The 25,972-nt window shown below is 39.9% G+C and overlaps 1 protein-coding gene across 5 annotated transcripts in view; it reads left to right on the top strand.

The window, feature by feature from the left end:
• Positions 1-22,601, top strand: part of MCM9 (minichromosome maintenance 9 homologous recombination repair factor) — a 70,509-nt gene extending 47,908 nt beyond the window's left edge. For 4 of the 5 annotated variants that reach the window (XM_033096727.1, XM_033096720.1, XM_033096701.1 and 1 more), the window contains 5 exons: positions 11,438-11,640; positions 11,982-12,185; positions 13,223-13,305; positions 13,789-13,934; positions 18,238-22,601. In XM_033096727.1, coding sequence (XP_032952618.1) covers positions 11,438-11,640; positions 11,982-12,185; positions 13,223-13,305; positions 13,789-13,934; positions 18,238-19,705 — 2,104 coding nt within the window. In that variant the 3' untranslated portion in view covers positions 19,706-22,601. Of the gene's footprint in view, positions 1-1,962; positions 2,040-11,437; positions 11,641-11,981; positions 12,186-13,222; positions 13,306-13,788; positions 13,935-18,237 lie in introns of those variants that run through there. The other variant, XR_004421994.1, reaches the window with a different exon arrangement.
• The last annotated feature ends 3,371 nt before the right edge of the window (positions 22,602-25,972 follow it).

Genomic DNA, 25,972 nt, shown 5'->3' with positions numbered 1-25,972 from the left:
CACACGAAAAAATGGGCAGGACAGAAGACCAGAGTGCCCCTCCCCTGCCCTCACTAGTCGTGCAAGCCTGAGACGTGATTGCTGCTGGGGACTAGGCACAAAACCCTGCTGCTTCCCCAGACACATCTCTCATATGAAGCAAAACCTGATCACTGTAAGCAGGGCCTCTGGGAGAAGGGTAGAAGCGAAAAACCTTCTGCCTCAGGAGGTTAGAGAAGCTTCCTTCCCTCCCACAGGAACCAGGGGAAAAGGTGCTGCCTCTGGGAGAAGGGTAGAAGCAAAAGCTGTTTTCCCCTGAGGGAAGGGCAGGAAAGTCTGGTGCCCTAAACAAGTATACAGCTGAGTGTACAGTGGGGCAAGGGATGGAAAAACCTCTCCTGCCCAGGAACCACCAGACACATGGCAGGATTCAGCCGCCACAGACGGGACAGACAGAAAGGCCGATCGATCTCCTTAGAACTCCCCTCACCTCAAAATACGCCTCACCCTGAGTAACAAGCAGTAGTCGTTTGCCTCTGGGGAGTGTGTGGGTGCACCTTTGTGGTGCAGGTGTGCAGTGCCTGCTGGAAGCTGAGGCTAGAGGAGAAGCACTGAGGGTAGTCTCCCAGTGCTGACTGCAGTCCTCACACGAGGACGACGTGATGGCAGCTCAACACTGGGAGAATTTGACGTCCGGCGCACTGAGGGTAGGACAGCAGTGACAGTGCCAATACCAGTCAGCTGTGATGACCTCACACTATACGTGAAGTGCTATAAGATTCTCTGAAGGTGGACTGTAATAAGTTACAGGTGGAAACTCTAGGACAACCACTAGAAAACGAAAGAGGCATAACCAGTAAGCCAGTTGCAGAGGTAAAATAATCATAAAAAATAGTCCAAAAGGAGACAAGAAGGGAAGACAAGGGGAACAAAGAATAGATGGGACAAATAGAACACAGCAAGATGATTCAAATTCAACCATATCAATAATTAATAATAAATCATTTAAACAATTAAAAGGCAGAGATTGTCAGATTGGATAAAAAAGCAAGACCCACCTAAATACTTCCCTCAAGAAACTGACTAAATTCAAACACATAGGTAAGTTAAAAAGTAAAAGGATAGAGAAAAATTCCGTGGAAACACCAAAACCTGACCAAGAAATTACAGGAAAATAAAACTACAGACCAATATCACCCATGAACATACCACGAAAATTCTTACCAATCCTTTCATAAATAAATCCAGCCGTATATAAAAAGGATTATATATTATAACGAAGTGGGGCTTATCTCAGGAATGCAAAGTTGCTATAGCATTTGGAATCGTACAGACCCATGGAAGAGAATACAGGTCCAAAAATAGACTCACAGGTATAAAGTCAGTTGATTTTCAATAATGATGCCAGGATAAGTCAATGGAAAAAAGTCATTTCAAAAAACATGATGCTGGTAAAGTAAACTTGGATATCCATTTACAAAAATGACCTGTACATGAATACTTACAGCAGCTTTATTCAGAATCACCCCAAATTGAAAACAACCCAGAAATCCATCATGTGGTGAATGGTAAAACACATTTTATACATCCATGCAATGAGATATAAATATAAATAAGTAATATAAAGGAACAAACTATTGATACATACAACAACATGAATGAATCTTAAAAGGATTATGTGAAGTGAAAGATGACAGGCACAAAAGACTGTGTAGTTTATGATTCCATTTATATGAAATTCTAAAAGGCAAAAGCTATAAAGAGAGAAATCAGATTAGTGGCTGCCAGGGATTGGGGGTCAGGGGAGGGGATTGACTGCAGAGGGGCACCTTAAAAATTTGAATTTTACTGTAAATTATAATTTTAAAAGTATGTAAATGTAAATATTTTATTTTTAGATTCAACAGACATGAAATCGCTATCAAATTGCTAATCGAGTTTCTAAACGTTTAACTCTTTCTGTACTCATCTCTTCCCTAACAGGTAACAGCATGTGAATAGGTACAAGTTCACAGCCCAAGCTGTGAGCCCTGATGGTAACTTGCACAGTAAGACACCATGTAAGGATATAAGGGAAGGGAATGGAAAGGAATAACAATGCCAGGGAGACTGATACATGTATCATCAGTAAAACCCTTTTTTACAAAACTGAAGTGACGTCTTCCAAGGGATTATATCTTCCAAGGGAAATAATTTATTTAAAGAATAATTCTCAAATTGGATTTCTTTTGTCTGTTGGGAAAGGAGAGGACTCACACAGCTGGGAGATGAGATTGGAACTCTATTTTGCTACTACTGTTTACAGTCAATTTTTCTCCTTTACACCCTGTGTCATATGTACACTATATTGAAAGGAGTTTTGCCTGAGAAGCACTGTGAGCGCTTTGATGTAATGAACTTTTCTCTGGGGTTTCCTTTTTAGACCATTGCACCATGGTAGGCATTGACATTATCGTTATTATTATGGCAAACATTTGTATGATTATCTTTTCAAGATAAAATTCTTTGAATGTTTCTCTTTTGTCGTGGCTGCTCTCCAGAGTTTCATACCTCTTTGAACTGTGCCATGGATCATGACCAGTATTTTAGCCTTCCAGCTCTCCATGACCCTCCCCAAGACTGCCACCTCTGGTTTCAGAAACTTTCAAGTTCCTTTCTGTTCCCCAGTAGTTACTGCTTTGATTCACAAGGTCTCAGACCTGTTCTCTATATTTCCTCCCTCCTTGTGGGCCTCTCTCTGTCTAGGGGTGATCTTATCTGTGTGCCACTATCCTGAGGACCCTTTTGCTCACTCCTCCTTTTCGCTTAGTCTCCACTGATCTTTCTATTTCAGTATGGGCTCTAGATTAGCTTTGCTGGTTTCTAATGTCTATTTGCCTATTTACATGTAAATTGAAATGTTTTTTTTTTTAATTAAAATTTATTGGGGTGACAATGGTTAGTAAAATTACATAGGTTTCAAGTGTACAATTCTGTAATACATCATCTATAAATCACATTGTGTGTTCATCACCCAGAGTCAGTTCTTCTTCTGTCACCGTATATTTGATCCCTTTACCCTCATTCACTATCCCCCTGGTTAGTACTTGGATGGGAAATCGAAGTTTGTAGTATATTTTCTCTCTCTCTCTCTCTCTCTCTCTCTCTCTCTCTCTCTCTCTCTCTCTCACACACACACACACACACACATACACACACACACACACACACACACACAGAGACACACACTTTTTAGTTTTATTTTACGGGTTTATTTGCTCTCCTTGTTTATCCGTATGTATCTGGAAGATATGTTGAGAGATATGGATATAAGCAGCTGCCATTATCCTATGAACACCTAGAACTACACATTTTTTAAAGTTATTCTTTCTTGTTTAACTCATAATACCAGCTTTGCTGTGTGGTTTAAAAACATTAACCATGTTTTCCTTCAGCCATTTGTAGAAAAAATTGGAGAGACAGTTATCTACAATTATTTCAAAGGACTCACATATAGAAATGGAATTAGACTTGTTCTGTATCCTTTAGAATCAATGGCTAGAAGGTTCAATGCAGCATATTTAGAGTTAGTACAAGGAAGACATTTTAGCGGTTAGGGCTGTCTAGAGATCAAGTACGCTGTTGTAGGGCTGCAGAGGTCTTCAAGTTTAGAATAGAAAAATTTTATATAAGGAATTCAGGCATCTAATGAGGAAATGGCTAACTTTTAAGGTGCCACCTGTGAGATGCTGCAAATTGTGGGCTGGCCCACAAGCTCAGCCGTGACGAACACATTCAGCTGCTGGCCGGTTTATTGCAGAACATGTCCATACATAAAATATGGTTTCACATTATGTCATGATATATTGAACATGGTGTGTGCTAGACATGGAAACTGCATCTCTCTCTTTAAAATGACCACAAGAATACATTGGGTGTGTTATTGTAATAATTAAGCACAAGAACCTCCAGATCTAGTCTGGTTGGGTTGAGGTTCCCACTCTCCTACCTGCAGTGGGGTGTGTACGTTACTGGGCTCCTCTGTGCCTTGACCTCCTCATTGGTAAGAAGGTGAGAATTACTCTGTTTTGTAGGGCTGTCGTGGAAACTCAATGAGTTCACCCATGTAAAGTTCTTAGGATACAACCTGGAGTGTAATGAATGCTATTTAACTGTTACAGGTCTGCAATTCCTTTCAGAAACCCTGGGGGCCAGATGCATGTTGGAATTCAGATTTTTTGTTTCAATTTTAGGAAGGTAATACAGTGCATATGCCATATATTATGACCTGTAATACAAAGGCTTCTTTTCCCTAAAATAGGAATCTCATTGAGCCATCATCATCCACATATTCTGGGCCTTTTCTCTAGGACCACTCCAGGTTTTTCTTTTGAGATGTTTGATACCTTGCATTATCAGTTTCAGGATCCCCTGAAAATCTCTGCTTTTGTTTTCTCTCTCTCTCTTTCTCATGTCTCAAGTGACTAAAGTCTGATTGATTTGTGAAGGATTTTTTATTTGAAGTCTAGTCTCCCTAAGGATGTTAGTGCGAACCCCAGGCTCTGAATATCTGGCTGGCCTCCAAGCCTGCAGGGAGTTGCTCAGAGATTTTTTTCAGTTTTTGTCACTTTATATACACTGCACAAAGTTAGAGAGTTCGTTTTAAAAATAAGAACCACACACTCAATTGTTCCATACAAATTCTTTTTTGACTATAGGTTAAACTTTATCCATATCATGAGCCACACACCCACCATTCAGATCAGATGTGCAGATGGCAGGGAGGGAACCAGTTAATATGATCTCGGCAGTGTAAAAGCTTGTTGTGGGTAGTCAGAATACAAAAAAAAAATTGCTAAAACATTCAGGATACTTAGAGTCTACTAAAATGTAACTTAACAGTATAATTTACCAAAATATAGGTCCTATTGAATTAGTACATGTTTGAGAAAACCAATAATTTTGTTGTTCTTTGCTTATGTTACTGAAATCTGAAAACATTTTTAAAGTTTGAGATTTTAATACCTTACATTTGTCCTGACTGCATAATGAGATTGAAAAGGAAACCAAGAAGCAAATGCTGCAATATGAGCTTAAAAAGGGTTATCAGTATTTACCTGTATTTGAATTGAGCTGTCTTTTTAAACTGTGCAGATCAGTTGCTGTGCCTGGTGAATGTGAAATCATTTGAGAGAGTTTTATGCGATGGTGATCTTTAAGGCCGTGGAATGCTGAACTAAATAATGATTTGGGAAAGATAATGATTTGGGGAAGATAACATTTCATTATTTGGAAGGTTCTTTTCAAATTTAACTAGGATAGTATCTCATCAAGGGCAGGGTATCAGTAGATTCCTAAATAATAGAGGATACCTCACTATTTGCTGAGGACACATCTTAGTAGAAAATTTGACATTGAAATTATATATATTTGGCACTACCAAATTATACTCACATGCCTAGGTAGGAAGTACAGTCTAAAATTTAAAAACAACAATATGGCAATTTATTGTTTTGCTCAGGAAACTTGCCTGAGCACTAAGCAGTGTCATGCTCTTTGTTAGTTACTGACACCACAGAAGAAAAGATAAGGCCTTTGTTCTCAAGATGCTCACAGCCTTATAGCAAGATGCACAAGTAAACATTTATTGTGCACTGTAATTCTAAGAGCCGTAGAAGAGCCGCAGCACCAGTCCCCATTCGGCTGATTTTCAGTTTTCTAGTACACACCAGGCCTACTCATCAGAATGGCTGAGACAGGACCCTGGAATCTGTATTGTTGAAACCTACCTCGGTTCTTGCTGATGAGGCTGGTTTAGGGACCAGAACTCCCAGGTAAGATTGCACCACACCCAGACACCCTGTTTGCCTCTTCCCCTCCAGATTGGGTGAAGCTGCATGTCTGGTGACATCCTTTATAAACCAGCCTCAGGCTAAGGTGGGGAGATGGGAGAGGAGGGAGCCAGCCTTTCTGCCAAGCCGAGAGGTCTCTGACCCCAGTGGGCTGAAGGGGCTGTGGAACATGCTGAGAAGCCTTCCACAGAGGCATCTAAGCATGCGAAATTGTAAGTTCAGATCAAGTATTTGAGAGTTTTCAGTTCTTTCTCGATGATATATAGGAGCAGTACTTCCACCCCTTTCCTCTTTCCTATTCCCATGGCTTGAGAATCTCATGTTACCACTCACTGAGTCAATCTAGATGTGAAAGGTAATTTGTCAACTTTATCAACCTTGTTAAAAAGGGGGAGCGTGTGTGTGCCTAGCATTTAAGGTTAGCAAAAATAGGTGTAATGAATGGATTATGAGAATATCATTAACAAGTTTTCATTTTGTATAGTTTTGTGTGGGGGTGGGGGTGGGGTCATTACCCCATTTTTCAGATGCTCACTTTTAGGGAAACAAAGATTGTTGTTTTTACAAATGTACCATTTATTGTGATCATTTCCTCTGACTTTTTATTATGACAGCTTGGAGATGTAATTCACATACCACATTTTTAAAGCATACAGATTCACATACTCACCCTTCACATACTCACATGTAATTCACATACTCACCCTTTTAAAGCATACAGATTCACGGATTTTAATATATTCATAGAGTTTGCAACTATCATCACTGTCTAATTCCTGAATATTTTCATCACCCCAAAGAGAAACCCCATACCTTTTGGCTGTCACTTCATTCCCTCCAGTCCCCATTTCCCTGATACCCCAAGTCCCTGGCAATGTTAATCTACTTTCTGTCTGTACAGATTTGCCTATTCTGGACATGTCATATAAATGGCATCACACAAGATGAAACTTTTTGTGTGTGACTAGCACTTGGCATAATGTTTTCAAGGTTCATCCATGTTGTTGCATGTATCAATGGTTTGTTCCCTTCTTATGGCCACTTCCTGGCTTGGCGATAGCTGCCTTCTCACTGTGTGCTCACGTGGCCTTTCTTCAGTGCATGAGGGTGGAGAGAGTGAGCTCTAGTCTCTCTTCTTCTTTTTATAAGGACATTAATCCCATTCTGGGGGCTCCCACCTCATGACCTCATCTAAACCTAATTACCTATTTAAGGCCCCAGTTCATAATACCATTACACTGGTGGTTAGGGCTTCAACATAATGAATTTTGGGGGGACACCAACATTCGGTCCATAACAACCTCCATTATTTATTTTTATTGAGCTGAAAAGACACATAAAATTTACCCTCTTACGTATTTCTAGTTGTATAGCTCAGTAGTGTTAGGATAGTCACATTGTTGTGCAACCAACGTCCAGAGTTTTTGCATCTTGCAAAACTGAAATTCTGTACTCATTAAACAAGTCTCCATTTTTTTCCTTTCCCACTCCATGGCAATCACCATTTTACTTTCTGTTTATATAAATTTAGCTACTCTAGATACTTCATATAAGTGGGATCATACAGTATTTGTCCTCGTTACTGGCTTTTTTCACTTCTCATCGTGTCCTCATGGTTCACTCATGCTATAGTATGTGACATGATTTCCTTTCTTTTTAAGGCTGAATAATACGTTGTTATACATATAGACCACATTTTGTTTATCCGTTTTTCCATCCATGAACACTTGGGTTGCTTCCACCTCTTGGCTGCCATGAATAGTGCTGCCACGAACATGGGTGTGGCCTCCATTGCTCTTATTCAACTTAATCATGGCTATCGTAAGGGTGTCTTAGGCAGAAGACGTAACCCTTAATCTGGGTCACTGGACACAGAGAAAATTTACTGGGCCTTTGTTGTTTCAAAGCCTTTTTCAGTCTTGCTTCATATTTTCTGGAGTCTAGAAGCAATTGTTTCTTCCTAACCCTTCAAAGCCTCAAACTTCTGAGCTGTCTTTTTTCTTTTCTATTTACCCTTGAAAACTGGTCAGTTCTTTCCTTTACTCAGCTCTTTCCTGTAATATTTTGCCAAGGGATGTGTTTCTTGCTCATGTCACAGTCTGATGAGTTGAGGGTGGGGTGTTCTGCTCCACGTCATCATTCAGGGCCCAGGCTCGTTCCCTCAGGTGGATTTCTGACTCCAGAGCCTGATCCTCATCTAGACTCTGCTGGCAAAAAGAGAGAAAACAGGGACAGTTGCACAAGAAGGCTTTTAGATGCCTGACCTGGAAGTAGCATAGATTTTTCCACTTCCTTTCCATTGGCTAGACTTGGTCCCACAGCCCTACTTAACTGTAAAGGGAGAATAGGAAATATAATCTTGCTCTGCACCCAGAGAGAAAGAAAATAAGGTTTGGTGAACATATAGCAGCTACTACCACAATCTAGAGTTAAATTTGGAAGCGATGGAATTTAGATGATAAAGCCCTGAGTGAAGATGCGGATCTTCATAAAGGATGTCAGGAGAGACTGTCAGGAAAGCAAGGCCACTTTCTGCAGGGCCTGTCATGGTGAAAATAATTTATGTAACCCAACTTTACAACAGTTAGGAAACTTACTGCTATGTTTGTAGGAAAGTTTACATATATAGATTAAAAATGGAAAGTAGCTCTTTCAGAAACTGGAATGTTTTCACTCCAAGTTAAGCAGGAAAAAAATATTAGCGTGATTATTTTGTAACTATTGAAACTTATGAATATAAAATGACTCTGAATTTTAGAAATATTGAACTAAGTAAAGGTTTATTTATTTTTATTTAGTGCATGTTTATTGTTCATTTAAAATGTGACAGGCAGTGTGAGGATTATAACGATGAGTGACACTCCCTCAAGGAAGATCAAATTTATTAGGAAAAAAATAAGGCAAGTAACTAAATACCTAAAATATCAAGCAAAATCTTTAAGACTATAGGAGCTGTGTATCAGAAAGGTTACACCACCGAGATGACCGTCTGGGGGTGAAAGAGCATTGGTTTTGGAGCTAAGCAGATCTGGGTTTGAATCTCAGCTCTGCTGCTCTCTCTGTAACCTTGGGGAAATTACTAATATCTCTGGACTTCTAGTTTTCTTAATTTCTAAATCAGTGATGGAAATAGCTGCCTTTCAGGTTATTGTGAAGATTAGGAATATTATGTATATATAAACCTAACACGGTGCTTGGTATCACAGATATGGAAGATACCTTTTACTATTATTGAATAAGGTGGAGTTCATATTGAATTAGAAAAATCAATATTATCTTACACTAATTTGTGAGTTCATTCACTCAGTAGTTACATAGTGAGCTATTACTGTAGACGAAGTACTTAGGATTCGACTATGTATGTGTATCTGTGGTTTTGAACGTCCTGTTCAGTTTTGAATGCAGTAATGTTTGTAGTGCAGGTCTGCAACTACAGGCTTATATACTGCCTTCTCCTTTTTCATGACCAGAGACTTCTCTCTCTCTCTCCTGGCACTGTCCCCATCCTCCTCTTTTTCTACAGGCAGCTGCCTGACTTATTATCTCACACAATCTCTGCTTTCCCTGCCCACTCCTCTATTTTTCATTGGTGGCATTTCTACTAACTGCCCCTCAGGCAACCTGTTTTCCTTCACATATAATTCTTCTCTAGCCCTCTTCCTTAAGCTTACTCTTTTCAATTTTTTTCCAGTCACCTCAGGAACAATTAACCACCTTCTTTCTGTCTTTGCTAGTTCATTTTACTTCTCACACCTTATTGATACCCAGAGGTTCCCACAGGGGTTTCTGTTCGCTGATGGAGACACCATCATCCATTGCGCATGCACTGTCTGACAGGCAGTGTGTTGAGTTGCCCTGTAAACTAATTGTAGGCAAGGACCAGCTGTATCCTTTCTAAATTCTTAGCACAAGTCTTTGCACATAGGAAATGGCTTATAAATATTTGTTGATCAGTGAGAGTAAGAACAATTAATTTTACCGCACATTAAAACTAATTTAAAAAAATATTGCACATGCTGTTGTATTTTGTTCTTGCCAGTATTGCAGCAATATTCCTTTTTTATGATAAATGTGAACAGCCTCACTTCAACATGGATTAAATGTGCTTTTATGGGATTAGTTAGGAACCATTTATTACACTTTTTATGGGAAACTGGATTCCAAGTGCTAAACAACTGCCTTTACAAAAGCATTTTGGCACATAAGTTATAAAATATGGACTGTCTGAATTTTCATCTTTCAGTAAATTTTTTTTAAAAAGGAATTTATAGTTTTTGGTGGAAGTACCTCGTTTCTCTTTTTCTTCTTTAATGAGTATCTTCTTGTGCCATTTACCACAAAGATTCTCAAACTTTGTCGATCTTAGGGCATGAGGTAATTGCTAGAACCAACTGGAAATAGATCAGGGATTAACAAATGTAGCATGTTTGCTGATGTCGCAGGGCTCTGACTCCTGAAAGGCAGGTACACCACTATAAAAGTAGTCATTGACTGGAGAGCATACAGCTGTACAGGGAAAATGTTACATTTCTTATTGTCAGTGACTATACCATATTATTTTGAGTATTTGCCCATCATTAATAATTTTAAAAGCAGTATATATGTTATGGCATATCCATACCTATCCTGCCACTGCTCCACTTAGGACTTGGTGCTTCTTCCTGGACCATTGCCCTCATCGCCTCGATGTGTCCCTTCCATGGTCCTTCCCCATCGAACCCACCACCACTGCCAGTTCCCTTCAATCTTCCTTGCACTGTTTCTCTTCAAAAACTTGACGCTGGGGTGGCCGGTTAGCTCTGTTGGTTAGAGCGCAGTGCTAATAACACCAAGGTTGCCGGTTCGATATTCGCATGGGCCACTGCCCATAAAAAAAAAAGAAATGATGCAAATGAACCTTTATTTTTCATAATTTCCCTTGCTTCCTTCCCTCCCTTTCTTCCTCCCTCCTCCCATCTACCTCTATTTTTTTCTTTCACTTTTAGAAAAATCAAAACAAAGTGAACACACAGAAAGTTTTTATTTCAACCAGTCACCATTCTTCAAAGTCACCCTCACCTTCCACCTTCACCCTCTCCACAACTAGATTGAATGACAACGGCTTGGAGCTGATGGTCCCTGGAGAAACACACTGTTCCACAATATTCCCCAATAAAATTAAAAAATCCACAGTTCAAAACCGATTTTGTGATGTTTTTCTGATCGTCTCTTCCATCCACATAGATGAATACACTTCATCTTTACTTCTCCTGACACCTTTATACTTCTGGAACTTACGGTATTCTGCCTTGTCTCACCATTATAGCTAGTGGATTGCAAGCTCCTTAAGAGCAGTGTCCGTGATCGGTTAATTTCGTATGCCTCTTTGCACCCAGCAGAGGGATCTGCTCATAGTAAGGTCATAAGTATTTATTGAATACTTATTTTTCTTCAAGACAGGCTAGTGTAAATATACTTTGTGCTGAACTTGGTGTTTGTGATACCTCCTTGTATCATTCCACATTCTCCTGCACATGAGTTTCTCTAGATTTTCAAGGTGCAACAGCAGCCCCTTTTTATGAATAAGTGTCATTTTGCTTTTTATTTGAATTTCAGCATTCAGTGAATTGTACCTTCTCTTTCGGTAGCCTCGTGTGCAAGTTGAACACAAGGACCACCATCCTGGCAGCAACTAACCCCAAAGGCCAGTACGACCCGCACGAGTCTGTGTCTGTAAACATCGCCCTTGGCAGCCCCCTCTTAAGTCGATTTGACCTGATCCTGGTTTTGCTTGATACAAAGAATGAAGACTGGGATCGTATAATTTCGTCCTTTATCTTAGAAAACAAAGGTATGCAGAGACCTTTCAATCATTCAAATTGACAAAAAATAAATGTAACCAAATGAAACTCTTTGAAGAAAATTAAATAAATACCCAAGGTACCCTACCTAACGGGCATTAGAGAGATGCTAAGAGCAAAAGCAGTGAGAGAAGCCAATTACTGAATCCAGAATACTGACCAGAAGTAAAACGTCTATCTCTACCTGCCACTGGTGAGATTATAGTAGTAAATGTGTTTATTGTGATGAAAAGGGGCAATCTTAGGATATATGATTACTCCTCTTGCATACAAAGAAAACCAGACTTAATTATGACACAGAAATTACTGACCCAACACCTGATGTATACAGGTTACCCAAGCAAATCAGAGAAGCTCTGGAGCATGGAAAAGATGAAAACCTACTTCTGCCTCATTCGGAATCTACAGCCCACGCTGTCTGATGTGGGTAATCAGGTTCTTCTCCGGTACTACCAGATGCAAAGGCAGAGCGATTCCCGGAACGCTGCCCGGACAACCATCCGCCTGTTGGAAAGCTTGATACGCTTAGCAGAAGGTTTGTTTCATTCAAGAAATGAATTTTCTTTTGGGGTCCCCAGTGTGTACAAGGCATGGGACTTAGCACCATAAATTCAAAGATTATTCAAAGAATAATCCCTACTCTGAGATGCTCAGAGTTGCTTACAAAGTAAAGGCTCTGGGCTAGGAAACCTCCCCTCTTCTGGGACAGATAGGGGTCTTGAGTGAAATGTAGCACTAAGGAAGAAGAATCTTTGTAATCTCAGGACCTCCTATGAATTAAGACATCGTTATTTAGAAAGTCTTTATTACTGGTGTTTTGTTTCTCAATGGCAGTTTGTTAGCATTTGGGGTGGGATACGGCCTTATTTGGATTTATTTCCTATTAGCAATCCGCCACTAACATAATGGCACCAAATTAATAATGCCATGCTCTAGCCCATCCCTAAGGCATGAGACTTACATGCAAAAACACAGCTAACAGAATCTCAAGACTTTCTTTTTCTAACATTGGCTTTTACATTTAGCCCTTTAAATAATTCAAAAAGAAATTTCACATGAACTGACTACCGTAGGATGACATAATGTATGCTTAATAAAAAGTTCTATAAAACAAATACACTTCACTTTTTCAAAGATTTATAGTTAATATTAAGGCAAGAAAAACCCAAAATTCAGGCTCATGAGTTTGGTAGTTTGGAAAAGCTCACAGATAAACAGAAATGCCAGAGATGAGAAATGAGTTTAATTTTGTGTGTTTCTATAATAGACCAGAAAGTGAGGATTAAAGATTGTTGAATATTAAAAATATGCTTGTATATAGCCCCTTAAATTTTTGGAGCCCTGACTACTTTTTATATAAACACACAGAATTGCCATGGGCTGTGCAGAAGAATTAGAGAAACAGTCTTCAAACTAGTTGAACTTAGTTTTTGTGCTTGTCGAGTAAAATTAATTTATTAGCTCATTCATAAAATACAATTTTGAGGGGGATCAGGTGTAATATTACATTTATCACCTCAAATATTTATAAACTATTTCTATCATAATTTCAAATGCATCTTCTTTTCTTAGCTCACGCTCGCCTGATGTTTCGTGACATTGTGACTCTGGAGGATGCTATTACAGTGGTGTCAGTAATGGAGTCCTCAATGCAGGTAAGGATGTTTTGTACCTAATACTAGCATTGTAATTACAAGCATTAGAAAAACAATTTATAGTATATCAAGAGTTACAAAAATGACCACATTCTAGAGCTAATGATTCCTGGAAATATACCCAAAGGAAACCATTTAAAAGAAGGAAAAACATTGTCATGGAAACATTCTCTGCATCAGTAGCATTGCTTTTGCCCATCAGTGCAAAGTAGTGGGTCTCAGTCCTTTTCCTCCTTCACATACCTGAGCGATGCTCAGGGTCCCATTAGTGAGAGTGTGGCTCCCTAGAGCTATGCTTGCCACCAAGAGTGGGGGAGAGCTCGATTGAAATTTGGAAAAGGCTCCCAGGTGATTCTGATTCCAAGATGGGGGTGTAAAGGGCTGTTCTGAGCCATCTGAGATCAGTGTTCCTTAGTGTGTACTTCCTCTATGTAGGCTAGCCTGCTGACTCTCCTTGGTGTTTTCTATTTCTCACCCCCTCAGGGAGGTGCATTGCTGGGAGGTGTGAATGCTCTCCACACTTCCTTTCCTGAAAACCCCCTAGAGCAGTACCAGAGGCAGTGTGAACTTATTCTGCAAAAGCTGGAGCTGCATGACCTCTTGAGTGAAGAGCTAACAAGACTTGAAAGGTGAGAAAAGAAGACCAAGAAAGGCATATAGTGGAAAATCCTTGTTTGGCAAATTTAGTGAAATGAAGGAACTATAAATTAAGTGAAAAATCTGTTTGTAAATCTGATTGTTTCAGTTACCTATTGCTTTATAAGCAACTACCGAAAACTCAGTGGCTTAAAAAAAGAAATACCACCACCATTTTAGTGCTCAGTTTTCTGGGAGTCAGAGAAATTCAGGAGTGCTCAGTGGGGATGGCTTATCTGGGCTTCACAGAGTGTCAGCTGGGGTTACTCATGCACCTGCATTTAACTGGGAGCTCACCTGGGATTGGCATATCCAAGGTGGCTTCCATCACATACGTAGTGCATTTGCTTGGGTGTCTTAAATGGCTGGGGCCTGGCTGGGCTCTCACTACTGCAGGGTAGTCAGAATTCTGACATAATAGCTTAGGACTCCAACAGAGCAAAAGTGGAAGCTGCCAGGCCTCTTGTGGGCGGGGCTGGGACTGGTGCAGCATCACTTTCTATAGGTCAGAGCAAGTCACAAGGTCAGATAAAGGCCACATGCAAGATAAAGGGAAATAGACACCACATCTTGATGGGAGGAGTGGCACAGACGTACAGCAATGGGGGACCTGATGGCTACCATCTTTGGAGACCACCTTCTATAGTTGTGCTTCCTTGACTTGCTGGTTTGGTGAATCTCATGGAGAGCACAGACTGGTTCTTTCCTATATATAGCAAAATTTATCACCTTGGATGACAGTTACATGAGAAGCACTAAAGTAGGTTACCTATAATTCACACCCAAGAGTCACAGTTGCTGTGGAATCGAGACGCCTTGGTGAATGGGCTTTATCATGTTTGCTACCACCATTTCTTCCTCTTCTCTTTCTTTGGCTCAATATAAGAAGTAGAGCAATGCCATTCAGAGAGGCAGCTGAGCCTGCTGTTAAGAAAGAGGAAGGTGGACTCCAGGAGAGCAGTCTACCCCAGGCCAGACCCAGACACAAAATATTTTAATAACTTGGCCATATCATTTTTCCTTGCCAGGGGAGGACATCTACAAGGGAGTTTACATAGGGAATCTTAGTGTTCATTAATATTTTATTCTTATTGTTTTGGTCTTTTTTTAATTCTTTTTTTTAAACTTTTATTTATTTAAGGGTGTTTTTCCAGGACCCATCAGCTCCAAGTCAAGTAGTTGTTTCAATCTAGTTGTGGAGGGTGCAGCTCACAGTGGCCCATGTGGGGATGGAACCGGCAACCTTGTTAAGAGCACGGCGCTCTAATCAACTGAGCTAATGGCTGCCCCTATTCTTGTTGTTTTTTAAAGCTTTCTTCCCAGCATAACGAATATTCGATCATTAGTCTTTATGTAATCCTGGTGAGAGAAAATCAGAAGTAGAAGAAGACTGAGGCCCAGACTGGTTTCAGGCCAGCCTGAGCTACTAGTATGCTGGGAAGGTTACAGAAGTGGAGATAAGTAGTACCAGTTTGCTCCTGGAAATTGCCCTTTGGGTTCTTAGCAGCATCTCTGACCCTCCCTTCAGCATCATGGTTTTCCTTTCCTACATGCCCAAATCCATGACTTTAAAAAATTTACGTATTTAGCAGTCAGACTGAAAAAAATCAGTGAGAACGATGTATTTTATGTCAAAGAGGCAGATCAGTTTTTCATCCTACAGGGTAACAACTCAAAAGCTAAGTTTCACAAATCACCTTTCTAACGACTTTTTAAAATGTGGATACATGGGAAGGACTCTGGCACATGTATTACCTCAAGAATTTTGGCCTGAACTTTAACGTTTGCATGTTCCCTAAATACATGAGCTTCTAAAAAGCTAGACTTTGAGTCCGTACCTATGAAACAGGAGTGAGGCATGGCAAGTGCGTCTATTTGGGTATCTTCATGATCAGTTGAGTGGCTTCTTAACTGACCTGAAGCTGGTTATTGGTGTTGATCTCAAAGCTGGGGCTGGTGACTGGAGTTCTTGTGGGGGTGGAGCAGCTGCAGGACAGTGTGGGGCCACACTACGAGTATTGACTGCATTAAGTGAAACCTTAGAATGCTTTCCCCGGCTTTTCTCTCCTGTTCACTCTCTTCCTTCACCCAGCAGCATTCTCTTTCTAATTTGTAAAACATCAGCACAGCCTTCCTCGGGAAGTGTGGGGCTGGCTTTGTCCAGCTAACACCCAGATGCCAGCCTGCAGTGAACTTGCACTTGGTATAAAATCACCCCCCTTTTCTTTTGGTTTCCTGATTTTTTAATGATCCAGAGCATAGTGTTAAAAGCAAACCTATCCTTGTGGTTCTTTTATGGTTTGACGGAGCGGGCCCCTCGGCCTGCCCTGGGCTTGGCTTTGCTTATGGAGAGGCTGCTCGTTTTGACTGACCACAAACTACTCTTTTTGATACTAAAAACATGCTGGATTTAGGCAGGGAAGAAATGTAAGGCTCAAAATCAGTGTTATGTGAGAGAAAACTAGCAATTGAACTTACCAAATTCAAAATGACTCCTGGAGGGAAAAAGGGGAAAAAAGAGTAGGTGATGATCTAAAAAATAAGATTCTGCCTAAAATGTTCTTTTTTTCTGACATTTCTTTATACTGCAGGGCCCTGGTCAGTGTTGATCCTCAAAGCAACAAAACCAGGTACCCCAAATACTGTCTTAAGCTCATCTTATCAAGTGAGAAAACATGGGTTTCTCCCCTTGGGAAGGAGATCACATATCAATAATAAAACTATTCATATTTTTATCACACTTTTCTTCAGAAAAATGCATTTTGTGACAGCCTGCCTCAAATGGTGTCCATTCTACCCACCTCAAACCAGAGTGCAAACATGCTATCTTTTAGGAGGCTGTAGTCAAACTGTAGGCAGAATTTGATTCCCAGAGTCAGAATTAGACAAAAATAATAGGGCTAAATTACTCTGCCCCTGAACATTCCCTATTTTTTAGGACATTGTTATGGAGCTCTGACAATTATGACTATTCTTGACCTCAATTCGATGCTAAAACCATACTAGATAGTAGTAATTGTAAAAGCTATTTTTGTTTGTTGGGTTGTGACTACAATGAACATGGATTTGCTATATTGATGTTTCCAAATCTGCCATGTGTGAATATAGCCCAATATTTTACAATAAAATTTTTGTGATTTTTTTTTTTCCTGATTGTAAGAGTTAATACCGGTATATGTTCTTTACAAGAGTATTTTGAAAAGTAACAGTAATGAATTAATAAGATAAAAAATCACATGTAATCTTATTAATATTTTAATGTATTTAGTATATTTAAATTTAAAATTTGTTTAAAGTTAATGTATTCTATTCCTTTTTCCATGACTGCACATAGTTTTAGAATAATTTATTCATCTGCTTTTTGGTGTAATTCCTCTTCAAATTTAGTACATGGAAACAGGGTCATGTTGCCCCTTATGCTGAAAAGGCGTTTCTAGGTTGTGAGGAAGGAGTTTCTAAAGGACCTCCTTTTCAGAAACTACAATCTCTGTTAGAAGTTGGTACTGGAGCATTATTTCAGTTTCTTAACGTACCCAAGATTTAAAATGGATGTCACTGATCAGATCCCTCATTCGAGGAGGGTCTGTATCAACTTGACTCTGTATCAACTTGATGGAGAGTAGCTGCCCAGAACACATGTTGAAACACGGCTGGTTTTGCAGGAAAGACGTCCACAATTGCCTGGGGGAAGTCTACCAGGAACGTGAATGCCAGATGGGGCAGTAGGAACCAGGGTACGGAGAAATCACAGTCTTGATTCTCGAGGAAGGTGACTTTTTAGATGCCCTAAAATCCAATACTTCAATTAGGTAAAGATGTGAGAGCTCATAATTTCTAGCCTTTCCCTTGGGTTCTGATCTGCAAACTGGCTACTAAGCAAGTAGAGCCACTTTCTTGATCAGCTATAAGCTGCTCTGCAAATAGCTACAAGTTTGTCTGGTGGCACATTTAACACGAAAGATAAGACTGTGCATTTTACACTGACCTCAGACAACCTTAAATGAATTAAATGTACTTTCAGGGAGAACTAACACTACAGACAAATCGACTACTTCATTTTCTTTGTTTTACTACAGCTTTAGGTTAAATTAGAATGATTATTGGAGCACTTAAATTCTATTATGATGAAAAAGGATCATTTCCTCCCACTGCTCTGACAGGCCGTATTTGGTGTTAACTTGAAATTATGTGGGACTTAACCCTTTAGATGGCGTCTCAGACCCTAAAGAAATGAAAAGGTTAAAGCAAATTCTCTTCCCTTTAATGCATTTATTTCTTTCTTTATTTCTGCTACAGGTTACAGAATCAGAGTGTGAACCAATCCCAACCAGGGACAGTGGAGGCAGAGACTACTGCAGCATTCTTGAGGAATGATCCAGGGGAAGGATCTCAGTTCACAACATCAACACAGCAGGAAATGAATTGTGGCATGCAAACCCCCGCTGTTGGAGGCAGTCCCAAGGGAAGCCCACTTACCAATGCCCCACTCCATCTGGGGCCTAATAGGTCAACAAGTAGAAAACATTCAGCTGAGCACGAGAGAAAAGATGACAGTTTGGATTGGTTTGACTCCATGGCAATCCATCAGATTGAACCTAAAAACACTGTTCCTGTGTCGCCTGGTCCCACAACAACTGGGACAAAAATGGCTTTGAAAATCTCCAACAACAAATCTCAGGGTAAGGAAAAGAGTGAGCCAGGCCAAAAGAGCAAATTGGAAACTGGGCAGCTTCCAGCACCAGGAGAGACAGAAGCTCCACTGAGGCCAGACAGTGTTGAGAGTAAAAAGGATAAAAAGGCAGCAGTAGTTTCTGAAGCAGCCGTCACTGCTGCTGAACCAGACTCAGTACTGACTCATCATGTCCCCAGGAGACTGCACAGGTTGCGCACGGAGAGGGCCCAGGAGCAGTGCCTAAACCCCACCAGGTCACCTGCACAGCCCACAGGCCCTTCCCATTCTCCGTGCATCCCTGTGCATAGCCCAGAAAGAGCATTGGAGACTCCCAAGAGAAAGAGACAAAAATCCCTCACTCAGGCGGAAGAGTCTGAACTTGAAAGTGTTGAGAGTCTGGATCCTCCTGTGGCCAGACTAGCAAAATTTACTTTCAAACGGAAGTCAAAATTGATCCACTCACCTGAAGACCACATCCATGTGTCTCCTGGCACAACTGAAATAGCAGTTCAGAGTCACAAAATTTCCCAGACTAGAACAAGAAGAGAAGCAGCTCTGCTTGTGAAGGGTCCAGAAAAGTTGACCTCTCCCTCAGGAAATGGAAGCTCCAGTCAGGTGCAGAGGAAGGCAAAGGAGGTGTCACAGCAGCCACCAGAGGAAGACGGATCAAGAGAGAGGAGGAAACATGACCCTGACAGGAGACTTGGGCAGCCCGCATTTGAGTTTCGGACTGAGACTGGGCATTTGCGTCTTACTTGTGGAAGAGGCAAAGAGGAAGCGCTTTCATGCAATAATCAGAGTAGCAGGGTTCATGCTTACACACTAGCCAAGTTGGCCAACTTCTCCTTTACTTCCTCCTCTGAGTCCAAATCGGAATCTCCTCTTTCGGAAAGGAAGAACTGGGGCGAGACAGGTGCAAGCCCTCCTCCCACGACCACAGCTACAATGTTTGGCAAGAAAAGGAAAACTTTTCAGTTGGAGGGATCCGCTGAGCGATTCATTCTTTCTGAAAAATCTCTCTTTACTTTACCAGAACTAGAAGATGAAGCATTAGATTTTGATTGGGATGAAGAAATGAGAAAAAAGCCGTAATTATGAAAAGCTTTCTGGTTGAATTTCACCCTCCCCAACTCAACACAGCCGCTTCAGTGTATCAGCGTGGTGTTTACGTATGGACAGAACTGTGGCCATACTGAGTGCCATTCTGAATGCAGCTCCCCCATCAGGTTTTATCATGTCAGGTTTATCTGCATGACTCAAAAAAGTTGTGTAATCAGTGTAGATCAGTGTGATAACAGCACTTGAATTAACTGACATTGTGCATAATTTTGCAGACAGCGTACTTGTATTCCCAAAGATGTTTCTGTTTGTTTTGTTTTATTTTTAAGAGGTGGGTCTTCCCAGGACCCACCTTTCACTCTCCAGAACAAATGCCAGGAAGGTAATGCTCATAAAGCTACCAAATTAGATGAACTCTTCTATTCTTCTCCCCCTCCCTCCCCCACATGATATGCTGAGTATGGTGAATATATATTATGATTTGACAAAATCATGATTTTTCTAATATTAGTTTTGTGTTTATTATGTGTCAGATTAATTGCGACTAATGTTTTTCTTTCTCTGAGAAGCATCTTCACAATTCCACGGGATTCCTAAAGCTCTGGCAACTGGTCAAATAGTAGCTTTCTGAAGTATTGACATTTTGAGTTGTCCTTTCTTTCTTGGGCCAACATTTTGTGCTTCAGATTCTTTTTATCTTTTGGGGACCTCTCTTCATCACAACTTAAGTCTTGTGGTTAGAAGGAAAAAGAATGTGCAGGAGTCTCAACTGTATTTCATGGCATCTACCCAAGTGGTTAATATGGAAACGTAATTTCTGCTAAGTTATGACTCATTTGTCTTTAAAACCATGCAAATGACTGTATTTGGTAAGAATAGACAACTCAAGCCTTGTCTATCTTAAGTCCTCTTAAAATCACTCTTCCTTTGGATTCTAGCAGGGTCTGTTAAGAATCCATAATTACAGGCTTTCTCTCCTGAAGTATGAATTTGTAAGGAAAAAAAATAGATTCTTTCATTGTCTGAGGGACTTTTAGACAGGAAGAATACGCAAAATTATATGTATTTTGCATAATGATCACTTTGTTAAATTTATATGGAAAAAAATTTAGGAATCCCAATTTTGAGCATTTAAAAGTTAATTCTAAAACTAAATTTTCTGAAAAATTTTAAACTATGAATACATAATTAGTTTGGATGAGCCTTTTGAAATCTTGAAGCAGCTGACAAAAGACATAGAATCTTGATTCTAGAGCTTTCATTTCTTAGTTATGAGGGATTTCGTTAGTGCAATTAACTTGTCTCTTCAGGACATTGAGTAATTCATATTTTAAAATACAGTGTTGAATTGTGTCTTTTTATTAGTTATGTTTATGGCCACCATGTCACCTTCTACCTATTATTTTTTGTGCTCACCATACATCCTATTATTTGTGCTAATAAAGCCACCCTATTTTTTATTGTAACTTCTGCCAGGATCATTTGGCCAAATTACAGTTCCATGTGTTTATTCTTGAATACTTACCCGGTTAGCAATAACTATATGTGTAAATATTATCAACAGACAAAATTATTAGAAATACAATATTCAGTGTGTACGCTCCCCTACTTACTAAAAAATTAAACTTGTATCACAGCCCACTTCTGTATGACTACCTTGCTGTGCTTGTATTAGATGCTCAGAGTCTCACAGCTTGACCAGTAGGAAGTCCCTTTATATTGATGTCAATGTTCTTTTATGACTCTGACATTTCTAAAAGCATCAGTGCTCTCTGAAAACAACACCATGTTCCTAACCCATTTTGATTTGTTTTCCTGCCTCAAATGATGAAATAAGCTACCCCCAAGGCACTCTTTCCTTTAGAAGCCAGTGACATTAGAGGTCACACTTGGGGGTCTCAGGGATGCAGAGGAGTTAGCAGTGGGCAAAAGTACTGCCACTGCTGTTGGGTCCTTTGTAGTTTCAGAGCTGAAAATGTGTAATGTCCTGAAGTCACATTATGTTATCCTGCTGCGTCCTACTTTTCTTACAGAATGTGATTTCACAACAATTAAGACTTAACATGTGTATCAGGAAGCACATAGGTCTCAAAAATCATGTACCTGGTCTACAAAAGAAAGTGTAAAAATAACCTTTAATTCTGAGTCCACATGTCAGAATATTTTTATTTCAGACCTTGAAAACATTTTAACGTAAAATTATTTAAACACAATAAAAGCTATGTCTAATTTTCTTGGTGAGTGGACCAAACCACATATTTAATTCTATTGTAACTATATAAAAAGAATTGAGTTTTCTGACACTGTAAGAGATAGACTCTTCAGTGTATATGTGGTAATCTAAAATTTATAATAGGGATTTTATTATTGTAATTTTTAGTGTCTTCTTGGAAACACAGACAAAACAAGCATATTATTCTGGTATCTTTAACTCTTTGGCTGAATTAACCAAACTTTAAACTTTTTCTGAAGGTATGCCAAAATTTGAGTGATAGAGCTCTTTTCTTGGTTGACAAATTTTAGTTCTAACAAACCTACATAATCTTTATGTGTATATCGTACTTCATTTCTGTGCCTTCCCCAAGTACTAACCCTGCCTGCCTACCTGGAATACCAGTTCCATCGAAAATCTTAGGTCAACCACAAGGAGGACCCCTAAATATCTCTTAGCCAATCCACATTTGGGAGTTCAGACCAACCTGCCCTGTAAGGCAAGGTCGCTAGGCACTACCCGGAAGCAGGTTAACCTTTCAGATGCAGCTTATCAAATTCCAAATTTAACAAACAGTGTGGAAAGCTAGGCCAGTCCACATTCCTCAGTGTTCAGAATACCATCTTCCATGTTTGTATTCCATATTTTTAACATTCAAGAAAGATAAAAGAAGGCCCCAGGATCACATTAATACTCATCCCAATAGGGGTTTTGCTGTCTGCGTCCCATCTTGCGGGTGACATAGCCCCCTACGTATGTGTACGGGGAGCCATTTCCCACATTCACTCAGGACACAGGAAGCTGTGGTAACTGCCCCTTAGAACACACTCTTCAGTTATTCTTACAGCAGTTCCACTGTCTCCCCTCTGAAAGGTTTAAAAATGCTTTTGAAGGTAATATTTGTAAATGTGAACTTAACGGAAATATTCAATTAGGCTTCACCAAATTGTTGCTGTGTCTATGTAAACACTCCAATGCAGGATGTAGTCCAACAAGGGAAGTAGGATATACACGTTGGGCCAGATCTCACCAAGAAGTAGGGTGCAAGTTATTTATCTTGTGACTACAGATGGATTTTAGGCCACTCTAATTTATGTTTGGTCGGTACTTTAAACCTTGGCCGAGATGAACCACCAGAAAGCAAGCATTTTTATGTGGGCACAAACTTGGTTTAATTTAGGACTTTAGTAATAAACCAAGTCAATGTTGAAATAGGTTGCTTAGTATTTCCCATCAAACTTTTTCAGTCCCTACTGATTCATAAAGGAGATTGGGTAGCATAGCAGAATTGGGAATCAGGAGAATTGGGTTCTAGAACTGAATCATCACTGCCGCAGGGTGACCTTGCTGTCTTCAGGGATCTGGTCCATAAAAGCACAGGAGAATGTGTTTCTGATTCAGGTGTTTTTCTGATTCAGGTGTTCCTGAGTTACAAAAAAGGAAAACCTCGGAGGCTAGCTGAAATAGAAGTGGGTTTACTATAAGGATATAGCAGGGTGTCTCATTAAGGGCAGGAAACAAAGTCAAACCAGGCTACATGGCCCTCGAAATGGAAAGCTCTCAGCCTCTCCAAGGTCCTCAAGGTCGCTGGTCGCTGCTTCTCTGGGTGAGTTTGCTCCCATTTACTGCTCCTCTTCTGTACACACTCAAGGCTTCTCCTCTCTAAGTATCTCGTGGCTTTTGATCTGTTTTGGGGCCTATTTGAGCCAGATGATGCATCCACCATCATCTTATGACTCATGCTCTGTGTTCACTTCGGTTCAAGAGGGAGTGGGGAGTAATGGAGCCAGTGTCTACTTGCTACAAACAGCAGCCAGAGCCTCCCAGGAGTGTGGGGTGGGAGGCAGTGCTGGGCCAGCCTATCACACACTGTCTTCACATGGTTTTTGGTCATAGGTTCTATAGTTCTCAACCTTTATTGCTTCTATTGGTTATTGGGTTGAGAGTACATACCTCTAAAGGTAGTTGAATCATCTTTCCCAAGGCTCTATGTAAGTTCTTCACCTGACAGCAAGCAGCTGTTTTTCAGCGATTGCAGCCACTTTTGGCAGTGTTGACAGTGCGGCTTGTGTTATAGGCCACGGAGGAAGCTGTGTTGTGTCCCCTGGTTTTCAAGCTTCCATTTTCTCATGAGTAAAGGGCTCATCGTAACTACATCGTAGCTTTTAGAAATACTTAGATGAAAGTCAAAATAGATGGGAGTGTGTGAAGACTATTACTGTGAAATATACTTTAGGAATAATCTCCATAGTTAAGATATATTTTAACATTTTTCAGATCTTCAACTTTATAACTGCCAACAAAGTAGAGACTGGATCCACTATGAGGAGAGGGAAATACCTAAGTATTATAGGCCTGTTTTAATCCTTTTTAGAATTACAGTAACCCAGAATAATTTTAAATCAATAATTAATGTAATATTGATCTTTAATGATCTTATTTGATCATTGTTAGAAGATTACACTGTTTTTTAAAAAGGGGAACCCAAAGCTGCTTTGAGGGATCTAGCTTATCAGAGACCTTTGATTTGCTGTCCTGGTGGGGACTCTGTGTCAGGGGGATGACACTGTTGCCTGGGATACAGAAATCCCTGGAGAGACTCCCTGGTCTGTAGGACTTGCCCCTAAGAACTAGTAAAGGTAGAAAAAATAAAGTGTCTGTACAACACGATCTATCCTTGAATGGGAAGGTAGTTGCCAGACACTGTCCGGTTGTTTTTCTTCCCAGTATCGTTATGTGTTCATGAAGGTCACAAAAGCAATAGAATTTTAATTTCATTGTAATTAGACATGTAGATATAATATTTTTCTCTAAATATGCTAAAATAAACAATCTCAAAGTTTCTTAGAAACTTTTTTTAGTACTTAGTTTTCAAAAACATAATATATGGCAACATTTGATTTTCACAACCAGTGATCTTTGTAATTCAGGTAATAGCTTATTTTACAAATGAGGAAAAAGTTCAAACATTTAAGTGATTTTTTTTTTAAATGTCTTTAACATACCTTATTTGAAAGAAGATTAGGTTCTGGAACATATACTTCCCAACTCCTTCCGTCACTTTTTATTGCTCCATTAAAAATAATATCTATTGATAAAGGGTAACGGTTACTTATTTACATTGCTTAGTATGTACTAGTTATTCTTTCAGGATTTTCCAATACTTAGATTAATGTGTTAACTCATTTAATCCTGCCAACAATCTATAATATAGGAAATATTATCCTCATTTTACAAATTAGATAACTGTGGTTTAGAAATACAAAATAACTTGACCATTACTAGTTTCAGCCTAAATTAAAGAAGTAAACTGAGGCAAGCTCAAGTTACGAGAAATAGAGTTTATTCAGGAATGGCAGAGGAATTGTAATTCATGAAATTCATGAAAGATACAGCCGAGTCCATTGATGGTTTGGGGCGGGCTGTGTTTCTGGGCAACGAGCTCAAAGTGGGGGAAGTCCAGCCAGAGTCTAAGCCGGAAGTTCATCGGCTGAAGGATGGGGAGGGATTCTTGGCGGATGTTCATTGGAGATTAAGTCCCAGTCTTCTGTAAATCAGGCATTTATGGGAAATCAGTCTTTCAGTTCTTAAGTCCCATTCTTCTGAGGGCGCATGAGTAAAATTCCTTATTTCATATCCTCGGGTTCCATTTTACATTGAAATCCTTTTACACTAACTAGTTGGTGGTGTAATACCTATACTAATTCATGAAATGAGATCGGAAAGTATTACCTACAAGAAACTCCTCACCTTGCCATGCCCTTGGACAACTTCCCACCGTCCCGCCTTCGCGCCGTTACCACAGATGGACTATACATACTGCTAGCCGAAGAAACCCTTCCACCTGTGTACTAGATCCCACCCCTCTTGCCTACTCTAGGACATGGCTCCAGCCTTTCCCCCTCACTCCTGCTCCATCAGTGTTCCCTTCTACTGTATCATTTCCAGCAACACACAAATATCTTGCTATTTCTCCCATCTTAAAAACAACAAAAACACCTCTCTTGACCTTACTTCCTTCTCTACGTTTGTTTCCTCTTGTAGCAATTTTTTTTAAAGAGCTGTCTATGCCCCACCTCCAATTCTTG

Source organism: Rhinolophus ferrumequinum, chromosome 3 (assembly GCF_004115265.2).
Source record: "Rhinolophus ferrumequinum isolate MPI-CBG mRhiFer1 chromosome 3, mRhiFer1_v1.p, whole genome shotgun sequence".
Taxonomy (NCBI): Eukaryota; Metazoa; Chordata; class Mammalia; order Chiroptera; family Rhinolophidae; genus Rhinolophus; species Rhinolophus ferrumequinum.
Note: the sequence above shows the minus strand (reverse complement) of the source record. Positions and strands in the feature narration are given on the sequence as shown.